Below are 21,404 nucleotides of genomic sequence, written 5' to 3' on the forward strand. Positions count from 1 at the left end.
ATCTGAAGTCTTCTTAGTGCGACAATCAACAACCTTTACCCCTTTGTAAGAGGAAGTCAGGCCAAACCGCAGGCTCTCTCGATCAACCGCGTCGGACAGGAAGAGGTCCTTCAGATAGCTGTCGACCAGCTGCCATCTATCCTCACTGATAAACCCGTCGGGGTCAGCTCGGTCGATGATCGCTACCCGCAGATCTTCCGGAACCTCTTTCGGATCAGCAGAGTCGCTTTGCTCCGTTGTAGGTGTCTGGGCTACCTGTTTCGAGACAGCGTGTTTGGTTTTCACCCCACAATCGCTGCTCTTGGCAGGTTTCTCCTTCGACGCTACCACCGAAGCAAAGGAAGCAGAGCTCTGTACGGCCGGCGACTGCGTGGGCCTCTTTGCAGCAGGTTGTTGCTCCTCCGAGGACCTCATTCTCTTAACAGCCGTGGGCTGAGGCCGAGATTTGGCGCCCGGGGTAGCAGCTACTGCAGAGGTATGCCCAGCAGACGCAGGCACCTGCTTCACGTTCGCTACCTTCTGCTTGTCCACTAACGACTGCCCAATTGTCACCGCCTTGGCTGTCAGCTTTGGCAATTCGGCAGAAGGTGGATTGACAGAGGGCGGTTGTGCCTTGTCGGTCATCTTAGAGGCCTTCTTACGGGCTCTCTTTCCAGCCGATTTCGACAGTTCCCTGCCTTCTGTCTTTGTGGATTCTGATGTCTGAGACGTCTCAGTACTCAGTTTACCCTTAGGGGTCTTGGCAGCGGGTTATTAAAAGTCGGCTCCATAAAAAGTGCTGTGTGTGAGGATTTGAGGTCGACCATGGCATAGCCTCTTACCATGGCAAGGACTTCGCAACTAAGCCTGAAACACTTGTTGAGGCGCCCAGGTATCAACAAGGCTCCGTTCGAATACAGTCGGTACCCTGACTGCAAACCGTGGAACGCTGATAGGCACGAGGTCGCATGACACCCCAGCGTTAGGGGGGACACTTTAGGAAGGTAGTGTCCCAAACCTTGAATGGATATATGAGAGGGGGCGCCATTCTCGCCTCGTCGGCTCAGGGATCACTGGCACTCGGTCATTTCCTCCGAGACTCTCCCCCTGAGCCCGCTGATTGTCCGCGACTGTTTATTGGTTATTAACAGTTACCCAACGAATGGTGTTGGGCATCCCACTATCCGCAACATGTGGACGCGTCCGTTAGCATTCAGCTTTGCTTCCCGTAGGCGGATTGCATATATATATATATACTCCCCGTTTCACCATTATTTCGAATTTTCTCATTCAATAGTTTTTTGTAACCATAGCAATCCTTTTTAATATGTCCTTTTTTACCACAATAATGACACTTAGCTGTGGTTTTAAAATCATTTTTATACGATTAAAATTTGCTTTTATTTTTAAATTTATGTAAAAAGTCTTTGTAAGTGTTTCTTTGATTGCTAACCACTGCTTGTAAGACTTTTGTGCTGGTGTATCGGTTATCATTCCTTAATTTTATTTCGCGATCCAGTAATCGAGTTTTCACAAATGCCAATGTTAAATTATCTTCAGATAGTGTCTCTATAGCTGTTATAAATAACACCATCATAAGCTGAAGGTAATGTCAGTAGCAAATGTGATATCTTGTCTTACTTGCTTTGTCTTACTAGCTCTATTGTAAGCTTTCCTTGCAGCCTTCCGCAAGGTTGCAAGGTTTAGTGACAACCATACCGACTGAAATTTTTTCCCGGGGTATGTTAGGGGACAAGAAGCCTCATAGATCTTCAGAAGAGTGGCCGTGACATTATTCACAGCTAATTCAACATCCTCAACCGTTTTTAGATCTTTATGATCCAGGGTCGAGACTGCTGTTTTAGCTTTGAATTTGTTTCAATTTATCTTCCGAGGATTCCTATAAGGCTTCTATTTTCCTCTGTAGCTAGGAATTTGTATCAGTCTGTGATCGGAAAAGGAGCATTTCTCAGACACCTCCCAGTTCATAACCTCGGAGTTGTCCATGTTTGTGAGGGTTATGTCAATGACTTCACCTCTCACCCTATTTACAAACGTTGTTGTGTTGCCCTTATTACAAATTCTATAATTATAGCTAAGTATAAACTTAAAAATGGACTCACCTCTCGTGTTGGTGTTACTGCTTCCCCAGTGGAAGTGATGTGCGTTGGCGTCACATCCGATGATGATATCACCAATTTTGCCCATCTCCTCCATTAAGCGGCACACTTCCATACCGGGCGGGTCAGGTGCCTCGTAGGGGAGATAGACGGCAGATACTATCAGGGGCTTTGAGGTACCCCTATCCAGCCTGACTGTCGTCATATCTCCATTGCTGCAAGCATTAAATATAGGTCTTTTTTTTTGCAAGAATACACGTTCTTAGCGCTTGCTGCTGTCCGCTTATTGTTTTGGATTTGGGAGGCGGAAATAGAGTTTCCCCATTCCATAACACAAATCACTCTTATTCATCCTCAAATATTGCTCTCCCGCAGAATCGGTAGCGAACTTCGCGACAACACCGCCGTTCCTTTCAAATGAGGCGAGGATTCTCCACCTCCTCATCTGAAGGCCGTCATTCTGCTTTTCCAATAACCTTAGTGTGTTCTCCAGCCCGTTAAAAAGTGGTGGGATCCATACAGAGGTTACCATACCACTTGGTATCTCTTGGACCGCTACAGCTGCCAGTCTGCTACCTTCCCAAAGAGGGTCCAGGTTGTTAATTGCCTTCTTAAGAAAGTCCGCAGTCTCCTTAGTGTGACAACAACCTTGACCCCTTTGTATAAGGAGGTCTGGCCAAACCGTAGGCTCTGTCGATCAACCTCATCGGATAGGAAGAGGTCCTTCAAATGGCTGTCGACCAGCAACCATTTATCCTCTCTGATGATCCCGTCAGGGTCAGCTCGGTCCATAATTACTACTCGCAGATCTTTCGGAACCTCTTTTGGAGCAGCAGAGTCGCTGAGCGTCGTTGTAGGTTTATGGGCTACCTGCTTCGAGACAGCGTGTTTGGCTTCCACCATACAATCACCGCTCTTGGCAGGATTCTCCTTCGACGCAAACGAAGCAGAGCTTTGTACAGTCGACGACTGCGTGGGTCTCTTTGCAGCAGGACCTCATTCCCTTGACAGCCGCCAGCTCGCTTTTCATTAACGAAAATGTTCACACAAAATGTCATCACATTCTCGCTGTAGGGTAACATGTTTGAAGAAATTTTAGCAGGTAAATCTGTAACTTTACGGTGTTTTTTATTTTAGAGCTATCATTTTAAACACTGCATATGTTATTCAGTTCTGAAATTACTAAAAATGCGTGGAGTGAAAGTTTTTGATTTTGTAAGTAACCCAGATAGTGTGCACGTTTATGTAAATAATTAAAAAAAAAGAATTTTTTAATATTCTAACACACACTCAAAATATAAACATTACATTACACCATGGGTATTAAGTGTTTAATGTTTTATAAAGTTATAAGCTATTTCGACTGTACGATTTTTTTAGTATATTGCATTTTGTTTAATACAATTTATTGCAGATTCTGGGTATCACCAGTCGGCGTATCTCTCGGCATCAAAAGTACCAGACCAAAAAAGGCAGCAAATATTCCAGCACTGGAGAGTGCATATTCCAAATCAAGTCGACTAGATCATAAAAAGGTGAGTTTCTGTGTTATTTTAATGTGATTTAAATTTGTAATTATATATTATATATGTATATGAAATTAAAATACAGATCGATGATACCGGAAACCTTTTTTCTACAGTACGTAATTAAAAAATGGGAAACGAAATATAATAATATACAAATTGACAGATTGTATCTCATGTTATGAGCGTGAAGATAAATTGGGCTTCAGAATATATATAGTTTATGTCCGAAATAAATTTCGGATATTTTAAATTTTTTTACTTTATTTAAATTCTAAATTTTCTGGTAATTGATATGGTCCATCATTTTGGCCCACTGTCCCGAAATTTCAAAACCTGGGACTAAGCGAATACCCACGATTGAAAGGTCACTTCATGGGCTTTCAGAATATATATATATATATATATGTGGGAAATCAGTTTCAGATATTGACATTTTTTTGACTTTTTGTTAAATTGTAAATTTTTTTGTAGAACAGGTAAAAATTGTATCATTTCATCTTCAGACGATTTATGGTATTTCAGGTGGATGCTATAAATTGGAATAAAATAGAAATATTAAACAAAGTTTAATTTGGTTGTCTCAAACTGAATTAAGTGCAACACGAGTATGATAAATAACAACTAATTACAAATAGTAATATAACTAGTGTTATTTCAAGCTGATACATTTGAAAATATTTGTATACTGTATATGGGCAATATTGCCAATTTTTTAATATTCCTATTTACAAAATCAGCTTTTTTGTTTTTGTGGCACATCAATGATTTTTGGTACACATATAGAGAAAAATGTTCTGACTCCGAAACCGTTCGCGATCAAATTTTTGGTTGATGCGCGTAAAAGTTATCGAGGTTTTAATTTTGGGCATAAGAAAAAAATCTTAAAATTACGCCGTTTATTACATTTCTAAATCACAGCGACAATAAAACAATATATTGAGGAAAAATATTTGTTTTTGGATCGAAAAAATAATGTCATCATATTTATTTTTTTAATTTTTTATACAAGAAAATTCAGAAAAAAATTTTGGGGTTATTCTGCTATTTTACCCGAATTTCGCCGAAAAGTTGGCATATACATATATTAATAATCAATTTTTGTGTGTAAGTATACGCCTTGCGGATTATATCAAGACCCTTCCGATAAATCTTAGAATTCTATAAATAGGAATAAATCTTAAAATAAAATAATATTATGAAATATACATTTTAAATTGCGTGTAAATCGCGTAATTCTCAAAATCATTTGATGCGCATGCGGTTTCCAGGAAGTACTGAAGTTTATCTTCCAATCCATATATATTTTGCAAAATTTCATTTGACGGCTAAGATGTGCTACACGTTACATCGAAGTACCCAAAAAATCGTAAAACGCGAATAATTTCCGAAAACTCCATATGCCATTAACGCGCATCCGATTTCGGTGTGCACCCTAAAAAAATACATCGATCTATACCGATTTCAATGTGGTCCATTAAGAACCATGGATGTGCCAGCACAATCTATTTTTGAGATAAATTGCGTACATCTCTCTTTCGGCTGAAGGTTTTAAAGTTCTCTTTTCGAAAAAGATCAAAATCCGTATGAGGTCATTTATTGAACAGAAAACGCAAATAAATCTGCGATATTTTCAAAAACATTTTTTTGCCAAATTTCGTGTTTTTGGTAGGTCAGTTCCCGCCGTTCTAGTAGATGGATTTTCACGAAAAAGATTTTATATCATCCGAAACGTAGAAAACCTTATTGATCGCGGGTACCCATATCATTCAGTTGACAGATCTAAAAATTTGCCCCGAAAAATAGGTTTTTTTAGAAATTTGATCGCACAAAATTCGCACCTTCGGATGAGTATTACTCTGAAGCTGTGCATACTACATACACATAATACATATCAAATTACGCAGATTCGCGACTACAATAATCGTATAATCGATTTTTATAAATTCCTGTTGGCGTATTAAAGATAGAAGTAAAATTAAAAAAACACTCAAAATCGAGCTTCAAAATGTCAGCATCATTTAAAGGTAGATGCAGTTAAAATTTTGAAAAATGATACAAAGGGGGTGTAGTCCCCATTTTGTTGGCTTCTAGTTTTATTTTGACACTAAGGCCGTGCAATGAGTGGCTTAGTCACAAATCAATAGAGAACATAAAAAAACTGGTTTGCCTCAACCTGTTTTTACACATTTTTTACATTAAAGTAGACACAGCTTCCACCAAAATAAGGTTTGGAGGTCAATATCATGAACAGTTTGCAACGACAGATCAATTAACCCAAAACTATTCACTTTTTTTCATATACTTAAGTAGTTTCCGAGTTATAAAGGGGTGAACCTCCGCTTCAGCTATGTTAAAAAATTGGCAATATTGCCCATATATACTTTTTTGTGCTTATATTAATAATTTATTTTTATTTTTTCAGATTTTATCATTAGCAAAGCACATAGACATGACTGAGCGTCAGATCGAACGTTGGTGGCGTTTAAGACGAGCGCAAGACAAGCCATCTACATTGACAAAATTTTGTGAAAATACTTGGAGATGTATATATTATACATATAGCTTTATATTTGGAATCATAGTTTTATGGGATAAGCCCTGGTTTTGGGATGTTAAGAACTGTTGGTATGGATATCCACATCAGGTATGTTCTACGTAATTTTAATATATCGTCCAATTTTTACACACCAAAATATAACCGATGCTGCAAAGCGTTCAACAACTGAAATTTAACGAAATCCTTTTTTACGAACGTTCTCATCCTTACCGATCGTGGGGGCTTCCTTCCTTTTACTTAGTATGCGTGAATGCCAGCTACAGTATTATATATTTCATCAGCAGTGTTATGATTTATTTGTCATTAAATTACTCCCAGCAAGCATTTTCTATCCAAAACATATCCAAAAAGTTACTACCAGGCAACCTTAAATATTATCGCCTTAGTTACTTTCAACTTTCACTAAGAAGATACGTTTAAGATGTGACGAATGCGTGTTTCATTTCTTAAATAACCATATTACCCATATAGCCTGGTAGTGAGTTTTTGATATCCAAAGTAAAATACTTGTATGAATAATGAGTAATTGCAATAACAGTAATGAATAACCTATATTTTGCAAAAAATGTCAACATTTAACGCCAAACAAACATAATATTGATGTTAAGGTTAATACTAAGTAAAACTAAAAACATTATTTAGTTAAATTATAATAATAGTTAAATTTTCAACAATTTTATTGATTTACAGTCTTCGGTTGTTTTTTTGTGTATTCTATCCCGAGCGTGTAAAATATGTTGTTGACAAACTTTGTTTAGGCCCAACCACAACGTCTGGAGAAATTTAAGATGGTACATATCTGTAAAAATTAATGTTTTAATTTCAAATTAACACAAAAGTAAGTCAGCTTACTTTTGTCTTATTATACTATATTTAGTAAATCACTGAAAACTGGGTTTTTGCATAGTTCCACGCCATGTCATTTCAATTGCTATTTGATCACTTATAACAACTTATTATTACCAATTGTTCCCGAACTTCACATTCTATTAGAAGTTTGGGATCAAAATTTTTAAAATCGTCGAAAACATAAAATGGTAGCGATGACAACAATTGCAATTCTTTTTCTAAGGAAGTGGGCATTTTGACAGTCTTTTAACCCATAATGAGGATATGATCCCCCTAAAATACTATGAATGTATACTTCGTTTGGAGTTCCTTTTAATGTCCTGCAGTTTTTAGATACATTGATTCCTTCTTCTCTTAACATGACCAAGAGCTTATTATGCGTTACGATTTACAAAATTTTGGACTGCCCATTCCGATAATTTTTTCGAAAATGATTAATTTTTTTTTAAGTTGTGCATTCAGTTTTTCTTCGCCATCATATTCACTTTCACTATTTTCACATTAAAATCATCAAGTTCAAAAATATAAGTTCAAAAACATCATTGCCTTTTGATGTTCTAATTTGCTCAATACGCATTACCTTTTGTGGTGGATGTTGCATTCTGTTGACTTTGGGAAAAAGGTTGAAAATAATCCAGATGCCTCCCTCTTGCTTCTCAATTCAATTATATTTTTCCGCGCATATTTATATTATTTGATACAGCAATGAAAAAGGTTTCAGGGCGAAGATTTTTTATAATGAAAATGTAGTATTATCCACAAATTTTTATTCGATGACAAATATTTATAGAACGACAGTTAAATTATTTTCCATCTACTTTCATTTAACTAAGTAGTTACTACAGACGATCGAAATTGGATAACAATTCATTTGTTATTGTAAAATTACGAAGTATCACCCTTTTACAAAAAATAAGTGTCGAAGTAGATAATTATTTGAAGATGGAGTTAGAAACTCACTTCCAAATCCTTCGCAGGGAGCTATGTCAAATACCCTCACGAGCTTTTTTATTGGCGCCCAACGCTTGCTTCAACACCATTTTGTAAAATGTGTGACATTTATTTTTGCTATTTTTCCAAATCTGCAGATGTTTTTATTTTCAACGCAAGTTTTAGCGTTTTCGATTCGATTACCTACATTAAAAAGTAGACAAGTTTGTGATTATTAAAAATATTAAATAGTAATACATCCTCGGATTTCCATATTGCGTCTATTAGAGGTAGTAGATATTATTAATTGTTTTATAAAGGTTTTTACAAATTATTCAGTGGATGAATTTCTTACTAAAATATGTAATAATTTTAGTTGTTTTTGAATATAGATTTCACAACTGATTTTCTATTCCATCTCAAAACTCACCATGATGTGGATCATGGAAGAATATCACTCCGACGAATATTTCAAGGTGTTGCGAATGGAAAAACTAATTTAATAGCAATGGACCTTATTAATTTTATGTTATTTATATTCTATGCTTATATTGAATATACATTTAATTGATTTTAAATGTTTAAGTCTGTTTCAGGTGATATCTGGTGGTATTACATGATTTCAATGGCTTTCTATTGGTCCTTAACGGTGACTCAATTTTTCGACGTAAAGCGAAAAGACTTTTGGCAAATGTTCGTTCATCACATGGTAACATTACTTTTGATGTCCTTAAGCTGGATTTGCAATTTGCACCGAGTTGGATCTTTGGTTCTAGTTATTCATGACTGTGCTGACATTTTCCTAGAAGTATGGCTATATTTATTAATTATAAGATACGTATTAAATGATTTCTATTCTAGGCTGCTAAATTGACGAAGTATGCAAATTATCAAAAAATATGTGATATAATTTTTGCAATTTTTACCGTTGTGTGGATAGTGACACGACTGGGCTTCTACCCTCGCATAATTTACAGGTAACATATTTATAGGACATTGGCCGTTTTTATTATTATATTATATTATTTTTCTCTTATTAACAATAATATTTTTAGTATGTATTCTAATTATAATATATTTCCAAATTTTATGAAATTACTATAAATTATACATAACATGAACCTATGAAAATATATATGTGGTCCACATTGGCTCGTATGTGGTGTGTTAAGGTTGGGTTTGTGGAATTTATCAATCAGTATTGGTGTGTGGAATTAGGGTTCCTGATGGATTGTGATGGAGAAGTACGAAAGGGTTTGTGGAATATCGTCCTAGAAAATATACTAAACCGTATTATTTGGCATTTTTTGGTATTGGGTGAACGAATAAAGCTAGAATCTTGAAATTTGGTATGAGGTTTACTAGATATTCGTACTAAATGCTACCAAAATTCGTACTCTGAAAATAAGTACTAAAGATATTATATACTCTTTAGTACTTATTTTCAGAGACTTTTTAAAAGCAAACGAATACTTATAAATGGTACCAATATTAGTAAATATTGGTAGAACTTTAAATCTTGGTGTGCGGTTCTTTATAGGTCTTATGATTGAGTTATAAGTGAGACAGGTATAAATGTAAACTGGAGGTGCTAAAAAATCTTATCCTTGCAACGCATTAAATTATGTAAGGGAGTAACATGTCAATTTAAAAAGATTTGGCACATGTATGGAATTGTATGGACTTATAACATATTTAAGCCATTTGGATTATTAAATGAAAACGCAGTAAATTATATATGCTATATTTAAATTTAAACAGTTTTTGCAATACATGAAAACTTGACCTAGACTCAACTTTGTGTCATTTACAAATGTTCGGAACGTAGGGAGCTTGCTGTGCCATTTGCATAAAATTGGACGATTATTTATATGGGAGGAAATTCTTTCCAAAATTGTATGAAAATTCAAAAATTATATAAAATTTTGTACTATGGTTTTTTGGAATTTTGGTGTAAAGTTGAAACGATTAAAATTTCATATCGGATCACTGTTGACGTAGAAATTTTAAGTCGTTTTTGATAGGTTAGGTTAGGTTTGGGGATGTGCAGTCACATGTGTGACTACAACACTCTGAGACCGGTTAGGTCCGTTGTGATCATCCACAAGAAGAGATACAGCGAAGAGAAGAGACCAAAGACAGATCTGTGGGGGGAGAAGATTAGTAAATTAAAGGAGTGAAGAATGAATGAAGGTCGATGGCCCATGAGTCAGACAGAAAAAGCGTTACGTGCCAAGGTTGTATGCTCCTAACCACTTTATATTTCTAATTATGCTGTAGATTGGAGCAGGTTCGGTTGTTGAGAAGAAGCTGAGATTCGGTAGAAAATGAGAACCCATTAGTCTGTGTCGCTTGTAAGCCAGGGGTGAGCAATGACACAGGAGATGCTCAATTGTCTCCGTCTCCTCCTCGTCAACACAGAGTCTACAGTAATCAGTTGCATCAAGATCCCATTTACTAGTAAAAGCCCTGATGTTGCAGTGACCAGTGATGATTCCCGTCATCACTCTAATTTCAGCTTTGCTCAGGTTCAATAGTGAGTGCGTTCTTTTGGTAGACAGAGTCGGCCAAATTGATCTTGACACGTTGCACCTAGGTTCGTTGTGCCAAAGTTCGCAGGCTGTTTCGTCGAAGAAATATGGGTGGTTTGATTAAGTCATCAGTTTCTAGATCGGTGGATGAGATCCTCGTCTAGCTAATTCGTCCGCTCTTTCATTACCCAAGATGTCACAATGTCCTGGTACCCAACACAGCCGATAGCTCTGGTTAAGTTCTTCCAGAGCTGCTCTACACTTGAGGACGGTTTCGGATTTGATGTGACAAGATTTGATGGCTTTAAGAGCCGCTTGACTATCCACAAAGATAGTCACCGGTTCAACGACCTCAGCATCCAGATTTTTTATCAATTCCGCTGCCTTCCAGATCGCGAAGATTTCATTGGTGATATATAGTCGCTTAGTTTAGCGCGTTGGTCCAATGCTATACCTGGTTCATTAAGAACACTACTATGCCCAAAGGTACAGTTCCGCCATAGTTTTTATTCGTGCAGCCTTAGGGCGCTACGCGCAGTCTGACACTTAATGCTGAGGCCTAAAGGCTTGAAGTACAGCATTGCGTTCAGAGCTGCTTGTGGCGTACTCCCTCTGGCTCCTGTAACTAAAATCGCGGCGGCTCTTTGTACCTTGTCTAATTTACTAGATGTCGACTTGAGGCTCAGACAGTTCCACCAAACAATAGAGCCATAGGACAAGATGGGCTTCACCACAGTGTTATACAACCAGTGTATAGTCGATGGTTTTAGCCCCCAGCTTTCCCCAATGGAGTTCTTGCATGAATAGAGTGCAATCATTACTCTCTTCGCCCGCTCCTCAACGTTCCTTTTCCATCGTAGTTGACAGTCCAGGATTGTGCCGAGGTACTTTGCTTCGGGAGATAGGTGAAGTTGCACTCCATCCAATGTTGGTGGAATAAAAACGCCGAGCTTACGCTTCCTAGTAAACATTACTAGTTCCGTCTTCGTTGGATTTACACCAAGACCATTTGCCCTGGCCCAGCGTGACAGCGTCAGTAAGGCTCTTTGCATAAGCTCAGAGATTGTAGACGGAAATTTTCCGGAGATCAATATCACCACGTCGTCCGCGTAAGCTACAACTTTGATAAAAATTTGAATATTCCATGTTACTCTCAATATAGCCTACCACTTCGTGCAGTGCAGATTCCACAGACTTGCCCTTTATATATGCGTGTTGTGAGTTGCTGAGAGAGGTGGTGTCTATGCGACTCCTTATCTACAGGTCGATCAGTCTTTCGAGAGTCTTGGGGAGAAAGGATGATAGGCTAATGGGTCTATAGTCTTTTGGTGCAGAGTGACTTGGTTTCCCTGCTTTGGGAATATAAGTGACCTTTACCTCGTTCCATAGATCCGGAACACACGAGAGAGTCAAACACGCAGTATAAATCCTCTCAAGGATCGGATAAATACTTGGCGAGGCAAATTGAAGCATCGCCGGTAGAATACCATCCGGTCCTGGCGATTTATACGGCTTGAAAGTGTTGACCGCCCATATTATCTTATTTCTGTTAACCACCCTGCTAATGAGATCCAGATCCGGAGTGGCAAAAGGCCAAGTGTCATCACGATCACCGTCGATGGTACCCATGTCTTTGCAACCCGGAAAATGAGTCTCGGCTAGGAGATTTAGAGTCTCAGAACCTGAGTCCGTCCACGCTCCATCCGGCTTCTTAATACTACCGATGGACTTCGGGTCTTTGGATAGTAGTTTTCGAAACCTAGCAGCGTCGTTGACTCCTTCTATCGACTCACAAAAAATTACCCATGATTTTTTCTTCGCGCGTTTTATCTCTCTCTTGTATTTATTGAAACTAACTCTATAGGAGTTCCAATCAGTGTCGAGTTTAGACTTATGCGCCCTGTTATACAGTCGTCTGGTCGATTTCCTGATCTCACCAAGTTCCTTGTTCCACCACACTGGCCGAGATTTCTTCCCAGGATGTGTGAGCGGACAGGATTCCTTATGGCAACCTAAGAGAACCTCTGTTAGATTTTTCACGGCCCCGTTGAGTTCCACATTTTTCCTAAGTTTGTGTTAAGAGTCAGCTGGGAGTTCGTTAGCTCCGTGAATTTCTCCCAGTTTGTTCTGCTTGGATTCCGATAAGGCTGTTGTCTATCTCCGTCAAAAGAGTACTCGAAGAGAATTTTTAAATGATCCGAGAAGGAACATTCATCAGATACCCTCCAATTCCTGATGACGGACACGTCTAGATTAGAGAGGGTTAAGTCAATGACCTCCTCTCTACCCCTATTACATATACGTAAATTATAGGATAAAATGAAATCAGAAAAGGACTCACCTCGTTTGTTTGTGTCCTTGCTACCCCATTAAAAATGGTGAGCATTTGCGTCGCATCCCAAGATAACGTTGCAGGTGCTCGTCATTTCATCGAGCATCTTCCGTACACATGTGCCTGGTGGATCCATCTCCTCAAAGGGCATATAGACTGAGGAGAGCAGGGTGGCCTTCCCCGTCTTGTGCTCCAGCCTAACAGTGCACATGTCACCATTGCTGTAATTAGATAGAAAGATTAAATTTAATCTCTTCTTACCTACTATACATGTTCTCACCTTGTCTCCTTGGATTCCGATAAGGCTGTTGTCTATCTCCGTCAAAAGAGTACTCGAAGAGATTTTTTAAATGATCCGAGAAGGAACATTCATCAGATACCCTCCAATTCCTGATGACGGACTCGTCTAGATTAGAGAGGGTTAAGTCAATGACCACCTCTCTACCCCTAACTTTAAAAGTCGGACATATACGTAAATTATAGGATCAAATGAAATCAAAAACGGACTCACCTCGTTTGTTTGTGTCCTTGCTACCCCGTTGAAAATGGTGAGCATTTGCGTCGCATCCCAAGATAACGTTGCAGGTGCTCGTCATTTCATCGAGCATCTTCCGTACACATGTGCCTGGTGGATCCATCTCCTCAAAGGGCATATAGACTGAGGAGAGCACATGTCACAATTGCTGTAATTAGATAGAAAGATTAAATTTAAGCTCTTCTTACCTACTATACATGTTCTCACCTTGTCCCCCAATGGACTCGGCGAAGATATCAAAGTTGGCATTCCTTAGTCCAGAAACCATATTTTTATAAATATATGGCTCCTGAACTAAGGCAATGTCCACTTCCGAGTTCGTGAGGGACAGGAGTAGTTCGGCGGCTGCGGCCTTGCAATGATGTAGATTGATCTGCATTATGTGCAGCCTACGCCGCTTCCCCACTCCTACTGAGTTTCGGTGGATGTGTTGAGTCGAAACCGAACCCATCCTGAACCGAAGTTCAGTTTCCCCTCATGCTCCCTGAGATACTTCTCCCCTGATGGGTCAACCGCCACTCTCGCCACCATACCACCATCCTCGTTACAGGGAGTTAGACTGACCACAATTCAACTCGATGTAGTGAGGCTGGGGTTTTGCAGCGCCAGCATCTTCAGCAGGAGCTCCTTATCCACAGAAGGTGGGGGAACCCAGCCCGAAAGGACCCGTCTTGTTGGGATTTCTGCAAGGGATACCGCTGCAAGGTTAGCTCCTTCCCAGAGCGCGCCAAAGCCATTAACGGTTTCCACAAGGAAATCCTTGGATTTCTTGTTTAGACAGTTAATGACTTTGGCACCCTTCTGCATGAAGGCACTACCAAACTGTCGGTCCCCTTGGTCTGTCCCACAGACGATAGCCGACCGAATGGCTCCTTCAAATAGCAACCAATGACTCTCACTGATTCTACCCTGAGGATCAGCTTTGTCTATGATTACCACAAGAAGGTCTTCTTCGGTGGCTACCTTAGTTGATCTGTCATACGGCTTACGCTGTCGTTGACTACGAGCCTTGGAGGTCGCCTTCCCAGAGGAGGTTGAAGCCTTCCCCGTATTTGGTCGTTTCTCCGCAGTTTGTTGTCCAACGCAAGCCGTATAAGAGGTAGAAGGATCTACCAGACGAGAAGTCATCGTCTTCTTGGGTGAGGGTTGCGGACCTTTTGTAGAGCGGATACGCTTCACAGTTTTACTCTGTGGGGCGACATCTGCTCTCCCAGGAGACGATGGTTCCTTTCCTGACTTCCCCTTCTTCCTGCTTCGACAACTTTTGGATCCACCCAGAGCTTTTGCCTCCCCCTTGTCGTTAGGCGCAGAATCGGGCTTTGAGATAGAGCCCTCAGCAGGTTGATCACCCTTATGGGTGACATTCTGATTTGGGATACTCTCAGTTACCTTTTCCTGTGCATTCTTACACGGGTTCGGCTTGGAACTGGGCTTCAGATCAGAAGTCGGCTTAGCACCATTGTCAGAGACAGTGGGCTTCGCCGATTCTACTACTTTTGTGCGAGCAGTGAGATTCGGGAGGAAGATCTTGTCCATCTCGAGTTCGCGATGGAGAGCGTGAGGATAAATTCTCTCGAATTTCCTCACATATCTCATCTTACCCTTAATGAGGTGAACCTCTTTCTCCGAAATCAAATTCGCGTCGCGCCCCACGAATTTGCGAAGATACGAAACAGCACATTTGTAATGTTTCGCATCGGTAACTTCTCGGGCCTTCCCAACCTTCGAGCCACTGTCCGTTTCCGGAGGATCAACAGATTCCCCATCGTCGGACATCACCTCTGTTGCAGACTGCCTCCGAAGTTTGTCGGCTGGTGCCGACACAGGACCTGTTGAGGACGGACTGGAAGTCGGTCGGACAATAGGGTCCACACTTCTTTCGTTACTGCTATGGCAATCCCCCTGTGTAGACTTGGCTGGGATCACCGTGGTGTCCAGCTCATCATCAGTTAGGGTAAGATTTAATAGCAGTTCCTCCGGAAGCGTTTCCCGCATTGCTCTTCCGGTACCAGTCTGTCTAGCTGGTCGAAGAGTTCCTTGCTTTGTTCCTCTACACTATCACGGATAGCGCGTAGAGTCCCACGTAGGTCGTCCCCTCCCAGAACTACAGTCCTGTCAGCCAAAGACTGATTTTTATCGGTCTTGACATTTTCATTTGTCATAGGAATATCCGGTTCGTCAACATTTTGGTTTGGAATTGATGCACTTGTAGCAGGTACGGCTGTAGGTGCCAAGGCATCCACACCTAGAACAGCCGGATCACAATCGCTTGATCTCGACGACACGTGGCTTGTGACCTCACCAACGATTGCCGCCGGTACTGGGTTATTAACTCCCTGCACCGTAACTTTATTCTTTTTGCTTATTTTTCCCATCGTAGTTAATTTATTTAAGGGGACTACCCCGATCCATGTTGGTCCACGGGGGATCCGAAGATCCCCAAGGTATGCATGAAGTGCAGAGAAAAGTTGATCTAGGAGGCCTAGGTCAGTTTTCCTCTGCACATCATGGAGACCCCCTTCCCATCCGCCACCCCAGAAGACGCGCCACCCGGGAAGACGCGCAACTCCCCTACAACTCCTTTTTGATAAACAGCGCAATAACAATACCAATTCTTAAACTATAATATTAGTATAAATGGGAAATCTCACGCTTTTTAAACAAAAATCGAAAACGATGGTGCGGGCACCGTATAAATAAAGCACGGGCTGCATTTCGAAACGACATGGTGGTTTAATTAAAGAATTTAATAATGCATTATCGTCGATTCACACTTCTCATTCTCGTAATTGATACAAAATTTCCGCGGTCCGAAAGAACGAAAAAGCTTTATAAAATATAACACCGTTGGCAAAATGATCTTAGGCTCATTTTTCAACGCTCTGGAAACAGGTCTAGCAGTGATCAATCATCAAACTCATCAAAAATCAAACTTTTGAAAGTATTGTCATCGCATTCTCTAGCATATCTAATACATAATAAGTCTTTCACTACACATATAAAATAGCGCATCACTTCCAGAATTGTTATACGTCAAACTTCAGACATAGAGTTATATGACATCCAGTTGATGTTTTATGTTCAAAGATTCTAAATTGCTTGGATTTCCTCAGTTTACTAACTCATTTGACACCAGCTTTAACACATTAACCAACACATCATTGCAAGTTCCAAGTTTAATTCGCAAAATCAACAGCAAAAAGTCAAATGGGATGGATGATATATCTAACTGTATTATAAGGAATTTTCCAGATTCAACCGCAGAATTCTTCGCGTTTTTGTTCAATCAGAGCATCAATAACGGCTCTTCCCCTCGGATTGGAAAGTGGCGAAGATAATGCCGATGTAAAACAATCCAAAAAGCGTTTCGGATTTCCGCCCTATATCCTTCTTGTCCAATATTGGCAAAATATATCAAATGATATTGAAAGAAAAAATAGGAACAGAAGTAATCAGTGAGCCAATATCTGTTTTCCAATTTCCTTTAAAAAAATCCATTCAACGCAGCGTACACTTTTAAATTTATATATATATATATATATATATGGGCAATATTGCCAATTTTTTAAAATAGCTGAAGCAGAGGTTCACCACTTTATAACTCGGAATTACTTAAGTATATGAAAAAAAGTGAATAGTTTTGGGTTAATTGACCTGTCGTTTCAAACTGTTCATGAAATTGATCTCCAAACTTTATTTTGGTGGAAGCTGTGTCTACTATAATGTAAAAAATGTGTAAAAGCAGGTTGAGGGGAACCAGTTTTTTATGTTCTCTATTGATTTGTGATTAAGCCACTCATTTCACGGTCTTCGTGTCAAAGTAAAACTAGAAGCCAGCAATGAGCCTTTAATGATGCTGACATTTTGAAGCTAGGTTTTGAGTGTTTTTTTAATTTTACTTCTAGCTTTACTACGCAAACAGGAATTTCTAATGTAATTTGATATGTATTTTGTGTATGTAGTATGCACAGCTTCAGAGTGAAAATGGTGAAAATTTTGTGCGATCAAATTTCTAAAAAACCTATTTTTCAGGCAACATTTTTAGATCTGTCAACTGAATGATATGGGTATCCGCGATCAATAAGGTTTTTTACGTTTCGGATGATATAAAATCTTCTTCGTGAAATTCCATCTACGGAACTGGCCTTCCAAAAACACGGCGTATACACATTTTTATATATGTCAATTTTTCGTCGAAATTCGGGTAATATAGCAGAATAACCCTAACCCTTTTATCTGAAATTTCTTGTATAAAATTAAAAAAATAAATATGATGACATTATTTTTTCGAACCAAAAACAAATATTTTTCCTCAATATCTTGTTTTGTTGTTAATTTTTAGGTGTGTGTATGTCATTAATATAATGAAAATATTGATGTAATCTGCTATATTTTTTATTATTCTCATATTTCGCGAAGATGTGCAACTTTATCGCGATTATTATAATATATTCATATTCTTATTTTACGGAGAAAGATCTATATCAACGTTTTTTGTCAATATAATAAACGGCGTAATTTTAAGATTTTTTTCTTATGCCCAAAATTAAAAAAAAAAAAATGTGTAGAAACAGGATGAGACGAATCAGTTTTTTTATGTTGAATTTTGCTTCTAGTTTTAATGCGAAAAACAGGAATTTCTACAAATCGATTATAATATTATTGTAGTCGCAAATCTGAGTAATTTGATACATATTTTGTGTATGTATTATGCACAGCTTCAAAGCTATACTCATCCGAAGGTGGAAATTTTGTGCGATCAAATTTCTAAAAAACCTATTTTTCGGGCTAAATTTTTAGATCTGTCAACTGATCGATATGGGTACCCGCGATCAGTAAGGTTTTTTACTTTTCGGATGATATAAAATCTTCTTCGTGAAAATCCATCTACTAGAACGGCGCGAAGAGAGAACATTAAAATCTTCAGCCGAAAGAGAGATGGAACCAATTTATCTCAAAAATAGATTGTGCTGGGTCATCCATGGTTCTTAATGGACCGCGTTGAAATCGGTATAGATCGATGTATTTTTTTAGGGCGCACACCGAAATCGGATGCGCGTTAATGGCATATGGAGTATGCGCATGCGCATCAAATGATTTTGAGAATTACGCGATTTAGACGCAATTTAAAATATATATTTCATAATATCGTTTTATATTAAGATTTATTCCTACTTATAGAACCTACGTATAGAATCCTCAAGGTGTATACTTATACACAAGAAGTGATTATTTTTATATATGTCAAATTTTCGGCGAAATTCGGGTAAAATAGAAGAATAACCCCGACATTTTTTCCTGAAATTTCTTGTATAAAATTAAAAAAAATAAATAAATATGATGACATTATTTTTAGGAACCAAAAAAATATTTTTCCTCAATATATTGTTTTGTTGTCGCTGTAATTTACAAACCGCTACACGGACTTGTGTGATTTTGATATCATTTGATTCATCATGGTGTTTAGATTATGTATGTAGATATTTTTAAAATAATTTTTATGTGTGTGTATGTCATTAATATAATGAAAATATTGACGTAATATCCTATATTTTTATTATTTTTCTCATATTTCGCGAAGATGTGCAACTTTTTCGCGATTATTATAATATATTCATATTCTTATTTTACGGAGGAAGATATATTTCAACGTTTTTTTGTCAATATAATAAACGGCGTAATTTTAAGACTTTTTCTTATGCAAAAAATTAAAACCTCGATAACTTTTGCGCGCATCAAGCAAAAATTTGATCGCAAACGGTTTCGGAGTCAGAAATTGGAATATTAAAAAATTGACAATATTGTCCATATATATCTTAATGTAATGGGTCGATTATGGATAGCAACCAAACTCCAGTTGCGATTTCAACTGGCAACGCCACTGAAATAAAACATAACATTATGAATATCAACTTTACTCAGTTGCTGTCGACAATACTGTTTTGACACTTCTGCAACTAGAAATATTGTAAACAAACAAAAAATTGAATAGAATATTTCAGAAAAAGTAATAGCTCATTGGAACTATTTTTTGATGATGAAAATGATGTGCAAGGCGTATCATCTATTAGAAGGCATTTGAGAGATAAATCCAATCCATTAAACTGCTGTGAGTCAATAGCAATTCCTCTTCATGGCTCAATCCACAATGTCGGTAGTTTTGACCGAAGTTGTCCGGCTAATAGAGGAAAAACTGTGTAAAATTTGGATTGTTTCCAAATTAAAAGAGGAGAAAAAGGGGAAGAATATTTTTTTTTATTCGAAAACAAAGTTCCCGGGTGTTGTCGGATGTATAGATGGCATACACGTACATATCATGGTCCCAACAGAAGATGTTCGCCATTTTGTAGTAATTTTAAACATTATTCCAACCATATTTCAGTTCTTATTGCTGAACACGACTAAACAGCAACCAGAAATAAATGGTTGCCGAAAAATTCTATTTGAAGCAACTGAAGTTGACAACAGTTGCCATCCATAATTCAAATTTGGCAACGCCACTAAAGTTTGGTTACCATCCGTAATCGACCCATAAATATATCGGCCTTCTGTATTCAAAGAAAAGTTGCCTTAACCCTAGCAAAACGATCAAATTTGTTTGAAATTGTTTCCAGAGTAGGTAGGCCTTTTTACCCTAATTATGGGGATATATTTTTTCTTGATGTTCCCGTTCTACGGGTCAGATTAATGGATATCATTTCAAGGCTTATGAAAATACCTTTCCATTAAGCGGTGATATAAATCTCAAACCGTTTGGGAGATACTATAAAAAATCCAGGTTTTAAACCCCGATTTTATTTTATATATATATTTTTTTTTTAACAACCCATTTCCACAACAAAACAATTTAAAGTTACTTCTCACGCGGAAGTAACTTCTCGAAGTTACGGAGAAGTAATTCTTCGAAGTGAAGCGGACGTGGTTTATTCTTCCCGAAGGAGGTGACTTCCGCGATAAGAAAGCGATTGTTTTTCGCAACTGTTTCTATCACCTAGGCGTTACTTCGACTTTACTTCCGTCTTACTTACAAGAGCAATTTGGTCATTCAAATATGTTATAACAACAAGCAAATTATATCCAATTTTTTATTATTTCACATATACACAACATTAATATTGTTTTATTAATATGATTTCAACAAATCAATTTCAACCATTATATTTCAATTTCAATTCAATTTCAATTTATTTCATAAACGAGAATCTAGCCCAAAGGGCTAAAAGCGATTCAAAAAACAACAAAACATAAACTACTCCAAAAGCTTAAAACTAACAATGTATTAGCTTAATGATATCTTAACGTCTATTCAGTTGGAGGGGTTCAGAACTATTGTAATTCAAAAACATTTTTATTATTATAATTAGATTATTTGGTGTAGAAACCTAGCACATAGGGCCAAGGACTACAATATTATATCTACTATCAATCATTAATTTCAATTTACCGGTTTAAATATCTTATTATATCACAATTATCAATATACAATATATAATTAATTATAGTTATATTTATATAAATGTTGAAATCAGTTATGCAATAAAAACACAAACAAATAAGCAAAACCCATGAATTTAAGATGAATTGAGGTTGAAATAATCGTATAAATGAGTTCGATAACATTTTAAGGAAGAGTTAAATGATTTAAGAGAAGGCGGTAAGGTGTTAAAAATTCTAGAAATTCGTACAAAAAAAGCTTTTTCCAATAAAGGACACAAACGCGGAACAAGTATTTGTATGTTTCTAACAGATCTAGAAAACATAAACAAATCAACTACAGAGGAAGGAGTCTGCAACTTAAATACCTTATAGAACAACAACATTGACGTTAAACTCACCAAATTTTCAAAGGTACAACCGAGGAACTCTTTAACGTAAGGAGAAATGTGATCACGACGTTTAACACAATATACATATCGCATAACCCTATGGAACAAGAGTTTAATTTTACGTAAAACATATCCACAACAACCCCCAAAAATCTCAATACAATACAAAAAATTTGGCATAATCAATGCATGGGCCAATTGAATTCTAATGCTCTT

At 37.9% G+C, this 21,404-nt stretch overlaps 1 protein-coding gene across 1 annotated transcript in view; it reads left to right on the plus strand.

Moving 5' to 3' along the window:
• The first annotated feature begins 3,415 nt into the window (after window positions 1–3,415).
• LOC133338531 (ceramide synthase 5-like) overlaps window positions 3,416–21,404 on the plus strand; it is a 40,270-nt gene continuing 22,281 nt past the window's right edge. The window contains exons 1-5 of the mRNA XM_061546699.1: window positions 3,416–3,435; window positions 3,514–3,634; window positions 6,051–6,272; window positions 8,551–8,772; window positions 8,826–8,941. Coding sequence (XP_061402683.1) covers window positions 3,416–3,435; window positions 3,514–3,634; window positions 6,051–6,272; window positions 8,551–8,772; window positions 8,826–8,941 — 701 coding nt within the window. The remainder of the gene's footprint in view (window positions 3,436–3,513; window positions 3,635–6,050; window positions 6,273–8,550; window positions 8,773–8,825; window positions 8,942–21,404) is intronic.

Source organism: Musca vetustissima, unplaced genomic scaffold, assembly GCF_032173495.1.
Source record: "Musca vetustissima isolate MV318-11 ecotype Yass unplaced genomic scaffold, APGP_CSIRO_Mvet_v1 utg3409, whole genome shotgun sequence".
Taxonomy (NCBI): Eukaryota; Metazoa; Arthropoda; class Insecta; order Diptera; family Muscidae; genus Musca; species Musca vetustissima.